Source organism: Camarhynchus parvulus, chromosome 12, assembly GCF_901933205.1.
Source record: "Camarhynchus parvulus chromosome 12, STF_HiC, whole genome shotgun sequence".
Lineage (NCBI taxonomy): Eukaryota > Metazoa > Chordata > Aves > Passeriformes > Thraupidae > Camarhynchus > Camarhynchus parvulus.
This window is the reverse complement of record NC_044582.1, coordinates 19,650,440-19,663,958: the sequence shown is the minus strand read 5'-3', so window position 1 is coordinate 19,663,958 and position 13,519 is coordinate 19,650,440. Positions and strand designations below refer to the sequence as shown.

At 59.1% G+C, this 13,519-nt stretch overlaps 1 protein-coding gene across 1 annotated transcript; it reads left to right on the top strand.

The window, feature by feature from the left end:
• Positions 1-7,109: 7,109 nt before the first annotated feature.
• Positions 7,110-12,939, top strand: OXTR (oxytocin receptor). The gene is made up of 2 exons (XM_030956701.1): positions 7,110-8,202; positions 12,475-12,939. The coding sequence occupies exons 1-2, from the start codon at positions 7,272-7,274 to the stop codon at positions 12,714-12,716; spliced, it is 1,173 nt and encodes a 390-aa protein (XP_030812561.1). The 5' UTR covers positions 7,110-7,271; the 3' UTR covers positions 12,717-12,939.
• Positions 12,940-13,519: the final 580 nt, after the last annotated feature.

The following is a 13,519-nucleotide window of genomic DNA, read 5'->3' as shown; positions in this document are numbered from 1 at the left end:
CAGCAGCTCACCTCAGGCATTGGAATTGGTTGCAGTTGGCCAGTGAACGGTAATGATACTGTAAATTAGTATCATAAGGGGCTTTCTGCAGGCGTTGGCAGAGCAGCTGCTGCTGTAGGGAGGGCCCTGGTGTGGGCACACCGTGCCTGCTGTGGCTGCAGCGCTGACATTCCCACTGGAAATGACCTGAGGAGCCACGTGCCACGGGAGCTGTGGCAATTCCAGGGGGCAGGAGAGGGGAGAGAGCAGCTGACACGTTAAATATGGGCACAAATCAGACTGGTTTGCTGACAACCTGTGAAGATTAAGGTTTTTAATATCACTTATTGTTGTCATCACCATTTAACGTCCAAACTGGTGACCTTTGCCTGAGCTGGAGCTTTTCCCCTCCTTTTGATGGAGCTGTGGGCTGGTGCCAGAGGAGGGTGGTGCCACTTGTGGGGTTGACAAACCGTGAGTGGGGTGTGTGGCTATGAGACATGGTGCAGGGGGAGGCTGCAGGGAGCAGACACCCTGGGCTGAGGAAGAAACGTGGATTTGATGGTCTGCCTCATTCCCACCCTGGCAGAGTGGGGGCCTGGGCAGGACCCAGTCCCTGTGCCACACCCAGGGCCAGCTCCAGCCCCAGGCAGTGCCAGGAGTGGCTGCTGATCCCCCGGGTGCCTTAAATGATGCACATCTCACCAACCCAAGAGTCACAGGAACTGCATAACATAAGGGAAAAAACAGCAGGGAAGGAAACACAGTGTCCTCGCCGCGCTGTGCTGTCCCCTGCTCCCCTGGGCAGCTCTGCTCCTCCGTCACCGAGTCAAGGGGCACTGGGAGCAGCTGGGGACAGCCAGGCTGGGGGCACTGGGAGCAGCCAGAGGAGCCGAGCTGGCGCTGCCGGGGGGGATGCTCAGGGTGGTGTGGGACAGGGTCCTGCTGGGGCTGAGCACGGCCCCATCGTGGGGAAACCCCACCCACCATTGTGTTCTTGGGGTGAGTAATCATAGGGTGTCTGCATCCTCCTGACGCCTTTTCACTGGTGGTGAGTGGTGTTTGTGACATCCCCACAGCCCAAGCCTTGGGCTGGGCAGGGCTGCGAGTCCAGGGCCCCCCTGTCTCACCCTGCTCTGGGGTCCTGGGCACCCTCCATCCCACCCGGCTGTGGGCCCATCCCTGCACTGGCTCCAAGGCAGATGCCCGATGACTGTGGCTCCCCGGAGAGCTGGGAGTGGGGCAGGAGCTCCCAGGGGACTGATCCTGGCAGCCAGGGTGGGGCTGGGCTGGGCTGCCCCTGGAAGGCTTTGGGCAGGGGATCCGTTCAGCAGGAAATGAATTCAGTCACGGAGCAGTCCCTCAGGCCGGGGCAGAAGGGCAAAAGTGGAAAGAAAATAATCAAAAAGTAAAAATGTCCTGTTCCCCCAGCCCGGCAGGAGCCGTGAGAAAGGCAGCGGTGCTGGGAGCGCGGCAGGAGCAGGAGCAGAGTCACCGTGCTGGGCAGGGGCCTCCCTGCTGCCTCCCGCCGCAGGTGCCCTCTGGAACGAGCAGCTGGGGCTGACCCTGGAGTGTGGGGCAGGGGCATCACCCGGCTTTGGTGGGCTCTGCAGATACCCGGGAGGGTCTGTGGGATTGCTTTTGGCAGGCAGGGATGCCTCGTGCCCAGACTGGGTGCCAGGTTCTGCCTGCTCAGAACAGCTGCTGCTCTGTCCCCAGACCTTCCCTCGAGCTCACTGAGTGAGCTGGGCACACGGGAGAGCTGGGGTCACTGGCACAGCTGGCACACAGCTGGCACACTCCTGGGCACTCGGGGAGCTGGCACATTGGGTGCTGGCACACGGGGAGCTGTCCCAGTGCCCCGGGCTGGAGAGGTTCCCTCGCAGCCAGGACCAGGCACTGTGAGCTCAGGACACGGAGGGTGGGCTGAGCACCCCGGGAGGGACCTGTGGCCCCTGGGGACAGGCAGGGTCAGGGGCTCTCAAGGCCACTTCTCCCAGGGTGCTGTGTTTGCTGGCAGGAGTTAATAATAAAAACCCTTTTGGCTGAAGGAGGGTCTGTTTTGATAGAAGAGCAGATATTCTGGAATTGGAACACCTCACACAAACAGAGGAATTGAAGATGAATCACAGCTACCTGCTGGGCAAACCCAACACCAGGATCTGCTGCCCAGAGGAGAGAATAATCATGGTTCTGTCCCACCGTTGGCATTGGAGGAGCCAGAGGGCCTGAATTCAAAATGATTTGGACAAATTGGGGAGTTGGCTCCAGAACAACCACCTGGAACTAAATAAAGAAGAGCATGAATTACCAGCCTCAGGAAGAAGGTAAACACATTACTGCAAATGGGAAGTAATTAGTGAGGCTGAAAAGTTTATATAAATGTAGCTGGGCTTCATTTTTGTAGTGAAAGCTCAGTGCTCTGGTTAATTATTTGGCCCTACAGAGGTATTCCTGGAGCCTGGTTTGGGGATTTCATTGCAGGTATTTGGTGGGAGAGAAATGGAGGCTGTGTGGAAGAATCCTCACCTCTGTGGCCATTCCCAGACACATCTGCTTAGATGCTCACACATATCTACTGAATTATCCTGAGGATTGCAGCCTCCTTCGTGTCACTTGGCTAAGATTGTTGTAGTGACGAGCACCAAATGCGACTCACTTTCCTTTATACACATATGCAAATAAATGTAGAATTTGCATATGAATATATTAAACCAGACTATATTCTGGTTTTGTTCTGCCTCTATCTTTACCTAACAAAATCTCAGATAGATCTTGTTATTTCTATTTTGTTCAAAGAGAAAAGTGCCTCACGTTAGTGGGCAGAAGCATCAGGGTGTGTGCAGGGGCTGCAGGCAGTGCTGTGCCTGGCATTACCTGGGTGATCCCTGGCTCTGGGAAGGTTTAGTGAATGGCCCAGATCCAGGAGGTGACACTGAGTGTGACACTGGGCGTGCAGGTCCTGTAACCCCTGTCTGTCACTGCTGCAGGTGCAGCCCCAGGGGTCTGGGTCTCACTTTGCTTTTCATTATTCCTTGATGGTGAGTGGGAGTTCAGGGCACTGCAATGAACAGCTTGAAGTTACACACACATGTAGTCATCCCCCCCAAAAGTAGTAAAATGATTGTATTATCTCCCAACAGCTTGGACCTGAAGCCTCTGTTAAAAACCGCGTGGATACATATTTCAACTTTATTATCCCAACTTGTTACTCCCAGGGTCTGGGCAGGCTCCATTGGTTTTATGGGCTTTGAGGCCATAATGGGATGAAGCAAGGAACATTTTAGCACAAACAGTGTCCTTGGGAGCCCTGTGCAGGCCTGGCTGCTCAGGGAGGTGCCTGGGAGAGCCTCTGTCCCCCTTTGCTGGGCTCGGGGTGCGATGGGCAGGTGGGAGTGGGGCAATTCCCCAGAAACCGCCCTGCATCCACCCTGTGAGGCTCTGCCCAGCCTGGGTGGGACTGTCTGGATGACAGGATCAGCCTGGATTATCGGCTCAGCAGGATCCATAGCCTGCTCTCCTCTAAATGGGTTTAAGCTGGTTGATTTGATCAGAGCCCTGCTGCTGTGTCCCAGGGCTCACCCTGGGGCAGAGGTGGCACCTCAGTGTGCTCTGGGATGTGTCTGCAGAGGCTCTGCGTTTCACATGGAGTGCCAGGGACTGCGGGGCTGGAAATGTCTACTGGCTCAATGCCAGGAGGTCCAGGCTCTTTTTTCCAGGATTTAGCTCCCAAAGCTGGAAGAGCCTGACTCGGGCTCCAGTGCTGGTGTGGGCTGGAGGCCATGGGAGCGGAGGCTGATGGATTTCAGTGAGCTGGGGACCCAGAGGAAATGGTTTGAATCCCACAAACCTTTTAGGAACATGATGTGAAAGGTTCTCTAGCCCTGAGTAAGTTTAGTGTAGTCCCACACTTCTTTTCTCTTCACACTGGGGAAGAGAAGAGAAGAAATTATCTTGATATGTGCATGAACTCATATAAATTCTCTATCTGCTGTGAATGCTTTATAGAACTCAAGACTGCAGCATCCAGGTAGATCCTCCCTTCTCCATTTGTCTCCATACACAAGTCAGCTTCTCTGGCTCCTTCTGCCTTCCCAGTGATGTTCTGATGACTCAGTTTCCAAAACCCTCCCCAGCCATGGCACAAGTGTGACAGCCAGATAGTGTGACAGGCCAGCAATTCTGGGACTGACCATGGCTGCAGGATTTTTTCTTTTTCTTTTTTTTTTTTTTATTGCAACCCATCTGAGGACTGGGTTTTTTTGTTGTCGTTGTTGTTGTTCAGCTAACAAAAAGAGATACCATGGCCAGAGGATGGAGCAGGCAGGGATGTGATGGATGACACGGCATTACCGAGCAGTGTGACTGTCACCTGCATCTGAGCACACAGGTCTGGACTGGCTTATGTTCCCCCTGAGCAGTGAACCCAGAAACACAAGGAATTGGGTGTATGGGTTTGGGACCAAACAGTTCTGTGCATTGCTGATATTGCCACGTTTTGTCTCCAAAGCCTTGTTTCCTTTGGGGCAGATTACAATATTGATTTTGTATTTTTCTGGAAATCAGCACACCAGCTGGTGAGCCATGGAGGAATTCAATCTCAGACTTGAGAATTTACTCATGGGCACATTTAAGAAAGACACAGAAAAGCTGTAATTTACTGTGCCCTCAGGATGTTCCCAAGCCTGATTTAACACCCAGCATTCATCAGCTCTGTGTTGAAGCACAGGTATGCCTTTTCCATGAAGATGTGTCCATGGCACTGCTCATTTCCATGGTTTTAGTAGATTTACCAGAGTTAGACTTCCTGCAGGCTGAGTGCAAGCAATGAGGACTAGGAAAAAATTATAGGAAAAAGAGAAATTCCCATGCAGGAGCAGCCAGGTCCCATATCCTGGCTCTCCAGCCTGCTGTGGGCTGCAGCCATGCACGAGTTCATGGGCGGCTGCAGCTCCATCTGCAAAGCTGTGGCCTGGGCTTGACATTTTGCCAGCCCTCTTCTGTCCTGGGGACCATAAAGTTGTGATTCCAGATAGCTATTGGAAAAACAGCTATTTCAGATCCAGCAGTAAACCAAAATGCAATTAAATTTAGCTTTATTTAGTGTTTGTGCTTTTGATTATCCCAAAGCATGTATTTTAAAATAAAACTGTTTCCAGCTCCATGGCATCCCTGAACATTTAAAGCTGGAAGAAGTAGGGGATGACTCAGAAAACCCTTTGATTCTCACAGGATTCTTTGCTTCAAAATCACGTGTGTTTGGGTTTTAGTCATGGAGCAGCTGCAGCTTTGCCTGAATAAGGACTGAGCATGTCTGGCTGTTGGGGGCCAATGCCCAGCCCTGGTGGGATCCCCTGGGGAAGGGCACTGGGAGCTGGATGTTATCCTGATCAGTCCCCAGATTTCAGGCCCCGGGTGTGCAGTCCTCACTGAGCTGCTCCTGCACCCCAAGTCAAGGCAGTGTGTCAGAGCACATGGCCCTGGGAGCAGTGTGGCACTGGCATGGGGACAAACAGGGTCAGTCCTGGCACAGCTCTTCCCCAGCTGAGCACCTGGGCCTCCTTGCTGCCATCAAATGCACTTCAGAGCTGCACAGCGCTCCTGGAGGGGCTCAGCTGCCTCGTGCAGGGGCTGCACAAGGGGCACTGGGCTCTCCAGCAGTTCAGGTCTGTTCTGGACGGCAGCTGGCTCTGTGCAGCTGTGAGTGACAGCTCATCCAAGGCCAGGGAGGAGCAGTGGCTGCTCTGCCTCACCACAGGCACCATCTCACGGGTGCTGAGCCACACCTGAGCTCCCAGGACATCCCTCAGTACCTGCAAGGTGCTCGAGGAACTGAGCAGAAGCCAAGGGCAAACCTTTCCTTGCCTCCACTTTGCCCCCAGCCACCTCTTCCCTGAGAGCTCTCCCAGAACCAGCAGAACAGTAAACAAAGCAGCATTGCACATGGTGAGCAGTGATTCCCACAGCAGTTTTATTGCCTGAAGATGGAAGAACGTGAACCCTAGAGGGAAGAACGTGCCAAAGTATGTAACATTTCTTCATCTTGCATGGAGCTAAAACTTCCCAAAAATCTTTAAAAATAGCTGCAGGGATGTTTGTTCAGCGCCTAAGGCTGGACTGAGGAGGATTTGAGATGTGACTTGGAAGTGGGGAGCAAAGGGTGGTGATGCTGGGGGCCTTCAGGGCAGCTGGACTGAGGGCTGGACTGGGAGGGTTCCATGCTCTTCTCAGCATCCCACCTGCACTTTCATGTTCTGGATCCCTTGTAGGGAGCCTGAAAATGGGGACAGCCATTGAGCTGTGCTGGTGAGCTGGTGACAAATGGTGTCACTCATAGCTACTGCTTTCTTTTATAGAAATAATACTCTGAAATCTTCCTCCTGAAAGAAGAGGGAAGTTCTTGGTGGGTATGTTAATTGCCGAGTGACCAGCTCCTGAGCCTGCTCCTCGCCTGAGCCTGCTCCTGGGACGAGGCCGGGCTGGCACCTACGGCGGGACCTTCCCTGGTGTCCTGCGACGGCAGCGCCGGCAGGGCAGGGCAGGGCTGGGGGTGAGCCTGGTCCGTGCTCCCACCCTCGCTCCGCGGCGTGCCCGGAGCCGCGGCACCGGGGGCTTTGGGCTGTCGGCTGCGCTGGCCCCCGCCCGTCCCCGCAGCACCGCTCCGCCGCTCCCCCTCGCGGCACCGCTGCGGGGAACCGGGGCTGCCCGGGGAGCCAGGGCTTTGGGGAACCGGGGCTGCCCGGGGGAGAGGGGCGGCGGGGAACCGGGGCTGCCCGGGGGAGAGGGGCGGCGGGGAACCGGGGCTACCCGAAAGCGGCTGCGGGGAAGCGGCGCTGCCGGCGGGGTGCGCGAACGGCCGCGCTCCGGGCAGGGCGCGGGGAAGATGCTGAGGCGGGTCCGGGTGCGGGGCCAGAGGCCGCGGGCGGGCCCCGAGGGGCCGGGCCGGACCCGCCTCTGCCCGCCGCCCCCGCCGCTCGGCCGGCCCCTGCGCCGGGGCTGGTGGCGGGGCGGCCGCCGGCGGAGACGCCGAGTGACCGGCGAGGGGACAGGGGGGAGCCGCCAGTCGGGGCACGGGGACAGGGACGGGCGGGCAGAGAGAGCGGCACGGCGGGGAGGGGACGGCAGGGGACACGGAGCGGGGCACTCGGAGAGCCGCGGAGCACTGAGAGCCGGGGAGACGCGGAGAGAGCGCGGCGGGGACAGCCGGCTACCGCACAGGAACGCATCGGTAGGAGCTCTGCCCGCTCTCTGTCCTCACCCTGCCCCAGGCTCGATGCGGGCCGGCGCTGGCCATGGAGAAGCTGTACCTGGCGGGGAGCAGCACCTGGATCATCAACAGCTCCCTGGGGAACGGCAGCCTCCGGCTGGAGAACCTGAGCGCCGGCAGGAACAGCACCGCCGACCCCCTGAAGAGGAACGAGGACATGGCCAAGGTGGAGGTGACAGTCCTGTGCCTCATCCTGTTCCTCGCCCTGACCGGCAACCTGTGCGTGCTCCTGGCCATCCACACCACCCGCCACAAGCACTCCCGCATGTACTTCTTCATGAAGCACCTGAGCATCGCTGACCTGGTCGTGGCCATCTTCCAGGTGCTGCCCCAGCTCATCTGGGACATCACCTTCAGGTTCTACGGGCCAGACTTCCTCTGCCGCTTGATCAAGTACCTGCAGGTGGTGGGAATGTTCGCTTCCACCTACATGCTGCTGCTGATGTCCCTGGACCGCTGCTTGGCCATCTGTCAGCCGCTGAGGTCCCTGCACAGGAGGGCCGACCGGGTCTCTGTCCTCCTCACCTGGCTGCTGTGCCTGCTGGTCAGCATCCCTCAGATCCACATATTTTCTCTAAGGGATGTGGGGAACGGGGTTTATGACTGTTGGGCAGATTTCATCCAGCCCTGGGGACCGAAAGCCTATGTTACCTGGATCACCCTCATGGTCTATATCATCCCTGTGTTGATGCTGAGCATCTGCTATGGCTTAATCAGCTTCAAAATCTGGCAGAACGTGAAGCTGAAGACGGCTCACGGGCCCAGCGTGGGTCTGGGCTCGGGCTCCCGCGGCGGGATGGTGTTTGCCAGGGTCAGCAGCACCAGGCTCATCTCTAAAGCCAAGATCCGGACAGTCAAAATGACCTTTATCATCGTGCTGGCCTTCATCGTGTGCTGGACTCCCTTCTTCTTCGTGCAGATGTGGTCTGTGTGGGACACCAACGCCCCGCAGGAAGGTACAGCTCCCCTCCCTTGCCCTGCTGGCCTTGGAGGCTCCGCTCAGCCCCCGGGGACACCCGGGGGAAACTGCTCCGGGCTGGGCTTGGGGGTGGGAGGAGAGGGGAGAGAGTCCTGAGCACAGAAACCCCGGCAGGCAGCATCGGCTGAGCCGCAGCTTCCCCGGTCGAGGGCTGCTGGAGCCCTGGCAAACTCTGGGCACTGCGGCTCCGGGGCCGGGCAGCGCACAGGGTGCTTGTCCCTCGCTGGCCACTGTCCCCGCACGGTGCCTGTCCCCGCACGGTGCCTGTCCCTGCACGGTGCCTGTCCCTGCACGGTGCCTGTCCCTGCACGGTGCCTGTCCCTGCACGGTGCCTGTCCCCACGGTGCCTGTCCCTGGTGCTGCTCTGGGGTCCCTGGAGATTCCCTTCCCACCCCGGGTGCTGGGACACGCTGCGGGCTGTGCGGGAGCTCAGGAGAAAGCTGCACAGCCTGAACTCCTTTCCTTTGTTGTGTCGCTTCTTCCTCACTGACTTTTTGCTTTCTGCTCTTGGCCTCTTCTCCCTCTCCTCCTGCTGCATCCACCCCAGCACTATGCTGCTGCTATTTGATCTCTGACTGGAGCACGGTTCCCATAGAAAAACCCTGATTTATGAGCAAAACCTTTTCCTAAAGATGTGGTGTCATGGATTTGCCATTTTTTATATTTGGGCTGGCTGCTGTCATCCCTGAAGTTGCAGATAGAACAGAAAGTGTCCCCTTCCCTGGTCCGACACGGCTGGAGCTGCGCAGGTCTGTGCTGTCCCCACCAGACGGGAGAACCACCTGGGAGACCTTAAGCAAAAATTCTTCACGACTTTGTGAGGCGGGAGGAGGGACAGAAAAGTGCACCAGGGATGAGAGTGCCTCGGACAGACTGAGCCAGCCCACCAGGAGTGTGCGGTGCCAGAGACCGAGGAGGAGCTGCTCCCTGGCGGGCCGGGCTGTGCCTGCGGGCTCGGGGCAGCTCGCCGGGCTCGGCTGCTGAGCACAGCCCTGCCCGTGCCGAGCCCATCCCTGCTGAGCACAGCCCTGCCCGTGCCGAGCCCATCCCGCTGAGCACAGCCCTGCCCGTGCCGAGCCCATCCCTGCTGAGCACAGCCCTGCCCGTGCCGAGCCCATCTCTGCTGAGCACAGCCCTGCCCGTGCCGAGCCCATCCCGCTGAGCACAGCCCTGCCCGTGCCGAGCCCTGCCCGTGCCGAGCCCATCCCGCTGAGCACAGCCCTGCCCGTGCCGAGCCCATCCCTAGCACAGCCCTGCCGAGCCCTGCCCGTGCCGAGCCCATCCCTGCTGAGCACAGCCCTGCCCGTCGACCATCTCCCAACCTGCCCGTGCCGAGCCCTGCCCGTGCCGAGCCCATCCCTGCTGAGCACAGCCCTGCCCGGGCCGAGCCCATCCCGCTGCACAGCCCTGTGCAAGCCCCGTGTCCCGCAGCCCGTGTGCCCCTGCGCTGCCCAGGCAGCCCTGCTTTGCCTCTCCTGCTTCTCTCTGCTCCATTTATTTCATGCACCTCCCTGGGTGCTCCAGGGGTTTTCCACCTGATTCAGGCTGGTCAAAACCTCCAGTTTCTACATGGGCTCTGGGGTGAAGCAGCCCTCCCTCGTGCTGTATTTTAATCCTGCAACCTTGAGGGCTGCCCCTCCCTTCCCGCACACAGCACTCGGCAGCACCCAAATCTCTGCTGCTTTGCTGGCCCTCGATGGACAGGATTTGTCCATGCCAATCCTTCTGGCTGCCTGGGGAACCTTTCCCTTGCTCACCCTGTGCCGTAGGCCTTGCAGCACTTTCCCCTTTTCCCTTTCCGCTCCCTCTTTGCTTTCAGGATGAGCGCTCTCCAGCCCCTCTGGGCTGTGCCCCACTCGCCACTCGCTCTGTTCCTGTCTCCGGGCAGCCCGAGGCTGCAGCACAGGGTGGGAGCTCGGCCAGGACCATTGCTGCAGGCAAGGAAAAGCCTGGGGTGGATACAAGCGTTGGCAGACCCCAGCCCTTCCTTCCAGGCTCTCCCACTCCTTTTGGCTGCCCAGAGGCACGAGAAGGACAGCGCCTCTCTGCAGAGCCCCGGGGCTTTGCCTGCCTCATTCCCACAGCCTTGCCCTGACCCGGACCCCTTCCCTGTGCTGAGGCTCGGGTGCTTGCCCAGGCAGCATGGTGGGTGCAGGAGAGGGGTACCCCGTGCTGGGAAGGGAATGTGGCTGCTCCTCCCCTCACAGCTGCCTGGGCAGAGGAGAAGGAGGGCAGGGGGTCCCTGGGTGCCAGCGGCAATGGAGGCACGACTGCACCCCAGTGAGCTGCACTGGGGTGACTGACCACGCAGCAGAGATCCCCCTTAGGTGGCCACACACCCCAGAGCCTCTGTAAGGCGGATGGGAGCTGCATGTTATGATCCAGGCGCTGGTTTAAGCACTGGGGACCCTCTACAGGAGGCTCCTGCTGCACTTCACAAGGAACACCCGCGGGACTCTGAGCTGGGGGTCAGAGCTGGCTCAAGGCACCTGTGAGGACAAGAGCAGGGCTGTGAAGCAGCACGGCTGTTCCACCTTCCCCTCGGGGTCCGTTCCCCTGGGGCAGGTGCCCTGACACGTGGGATGTGAGCCACGGCCTCTGTCCGTGGTGGGAGCTGGGGACCCCCTCGTCCCATCCCTCCTGTGCTGGGTGTTGGCAGCAGAGCCCCCCCAGCCCTGCACCCCTCCAGCAGTGCCTGGGGATGGGGCCATCCCTGAGGAACACAGCTGGCAGGTTCAGCACCCCTCGGGGTCTCTGGTGCTCCTGCCAGGAGGGGAGCAATCCACCCTCCAGGCCTGCCCTGCAGTAAGCTCCCTGAAATTCAATTTGCTTCCTGCAGAGAGGAAGAGCTGAGTCAGCCCTGGCTGGATGTTTTCAAGTGGGTAGAAACACTGGGATGTATTTCAGGTCTTGTGCCTCCATGTGGAATTATTTTTTAGCATATACTGAAATTAATTATTGTTGAAATATTAATGTTACTTGAAATTAATTATTAATTATTTTTTAGAATATACTTGAAATTAAAAGTAGTTGGATCAGATGTCACAGGAGCAGGAATTACGCATCCATTGGCTAAAGGTGAATTTGGAAGGTAGCATTTATAGTCACATTCCGTCACTGGTCTAAAAGCTGCCAGTGGATTTTTGCAGAGGCATGAAGGGGCCAGAGCAGCCAAACCAGCCGTGCTCATCCTCGCTGCTGGTGCATTCTCTGGGAGCAGAGGGGCTGAGGAGATGAGCTGGAGCACAGGGAGCGGGACAAAGGCTCCATCTCCACCCGCAGCCACCTCATGGAGGGCACGTTCCCCCTTGTGCTGGTGCCACCATCCCCTTGTCACCAGACGGTGCTGATCCAGCCTCCCAGGTGGGACAGTCGGTACTTTGTGCTCTGGGCACAGAGAGCAGCAGCCAGGACTTGATGTCCCGGCACTGCACTGCCGCCATCCCCTGCCACCGGGGGATGCCAGGCTCCCTGATGTGGGAATGTCCTCTGCCCTGGCACAGCACTGTGTGGGGAGCATTAATTCTGGGGAAAGAAAGATGACTGGAGAAAGGTGCGGGGAGAGCACCGGGCAGAGGGCTGGGCCAGGGCCGGGCTGGCGGTCCCTTCCCCGCTTCGGGCACCTCGAGGCGTGCGGGTTGTGCCGGGGCAGCCCTGCCTCCTGAGCGGCCCAGGGAACGCCGGAGCGAGCGGGGAAACGCAGCTCTTGGGGAGAAAACCGCACCCCGAGGCGCTGGAACTGAGACTCGTCCCCTCCTTCCCTCCCCTGCAGCAGCAGCAGCTCTCAGTGCTGTCCCTGCGGGCTCTCCCTTCCCTGGTGTTCGTACGGGCTCTCCCTTCCCTGGTGTTCGTACGGGCTCTCCTTTCCCTGCTGTTCCTGCGGGCTCTCCTTTCCCTGCTGTTCCTTCGGGCTCTCCTTTCCCTGCTGTTCCTGCGGGCTCTCCTTTCCCTGCTGTTCCTTCGGGCTCTCCTTTCCCTGCTGTTCCTTCGGGCTCTCCTTTCCCTGCTGTTCCTGCGGGCTCTCCTTTCCCTGGTGTCCCTGCGGGCTCTCCTTTCCCTCTGGTCGTCGGGCTCTCCTTTCCTGGTGCCCGCCTCTCCTTTCCCTGGTGTCCCTTCGAGCTCTCCTTTCCCTGCTGTCCTTTCGGGCTCTCCTTTCCCTGCAGGCTCAGCCCTGCCGTTGAGGGGCCTTGGGGTGCCTGGGGCTCTGCCGGGGGCTGTGCCGTTCCCTGACACTGCCTCTGTCTCGCAGCCTCCCCGTTCATCATCGCCATGCTCCTGGCCAGCCTCAACAGCTGCTGCAACCCCTGGATCTACATGCTCTACACCGGGCATCTCTTCCACGACCTGATGCGCCGCTTCCTCTGCTGCTCCACGCGCTACCTGAAGTCACGGCCGGCCTGCGAGCTGAGCAAGAGGAGCAACTCCTCGTCCTTCGTCCTCAGCTGCAGGGCCACGAGCCAGAGGAGCTTCGTGCAGCCGCCCACGACGTGAGGCCACGGCAGCCGGACCTTGTGCCTCTGCTGCGCTGCTCCGGTGCTTCCCAGGGGAAAGCCGGGCCCGGGCAGGAGGGGTCTGTACACAGGTGTATATATGGCTGTAAGCATGTACAGAGGCGTTATTTAACCGAGACGGGAGTGGGCGAGGAATTCTGCCTCCAGCTTTCAGTGCTGCCTGGGATTAGACAGCAGGAACCCGTTCCTGAGCCCCAAACCCTGACTTCAGCGGCTTGTGGATGCCACCAGGAGGGACAAAGGACGCGGTGCAGCGGGGGCAGGTGCGATGGAAGGGGCTGCAGCAGCACGGGGAGGTGGGATGGGTGTCACCCCTGCTACGTGGCTGGGTACTGTCCCACTCCTGCAGCAGGATCCTGCAGGATGGCAGCAGCTGGCACTGCGATCTCAGCACAGAGTGCTCGCTTCACTTGCAGCCTGTGGGGCAGAGGCAGCCCCTCCCTGCAGCCCTGCAGCTCTGCACCATGCCAGCCTGCACCATGCCAGTCCTGCATCCCTGCCCCATGCCAGCTCTGAACCATGCCAGTCCTGCATCCCTGAACCATGCCAGCCCTGCACCATGCCAGCCTGCACCATACCTGCCCTGCAGCTCTGAACCATGCCAGCCCTGCAGGCCTGCACCATGCCAGCCTGCACCATGCCAGCCCTGCTCCCCCTGCCTGGGGCACAGACAAGGGCAGTCACTCCTGATGTCAGCAGGGAGCAGCCTCGAAGGAACAGCGCTGTGGCCCGGCTGTCCCCAGCACATCTCTGTGCCCTGTGCCCAGTGAGGCTGGGCAGACG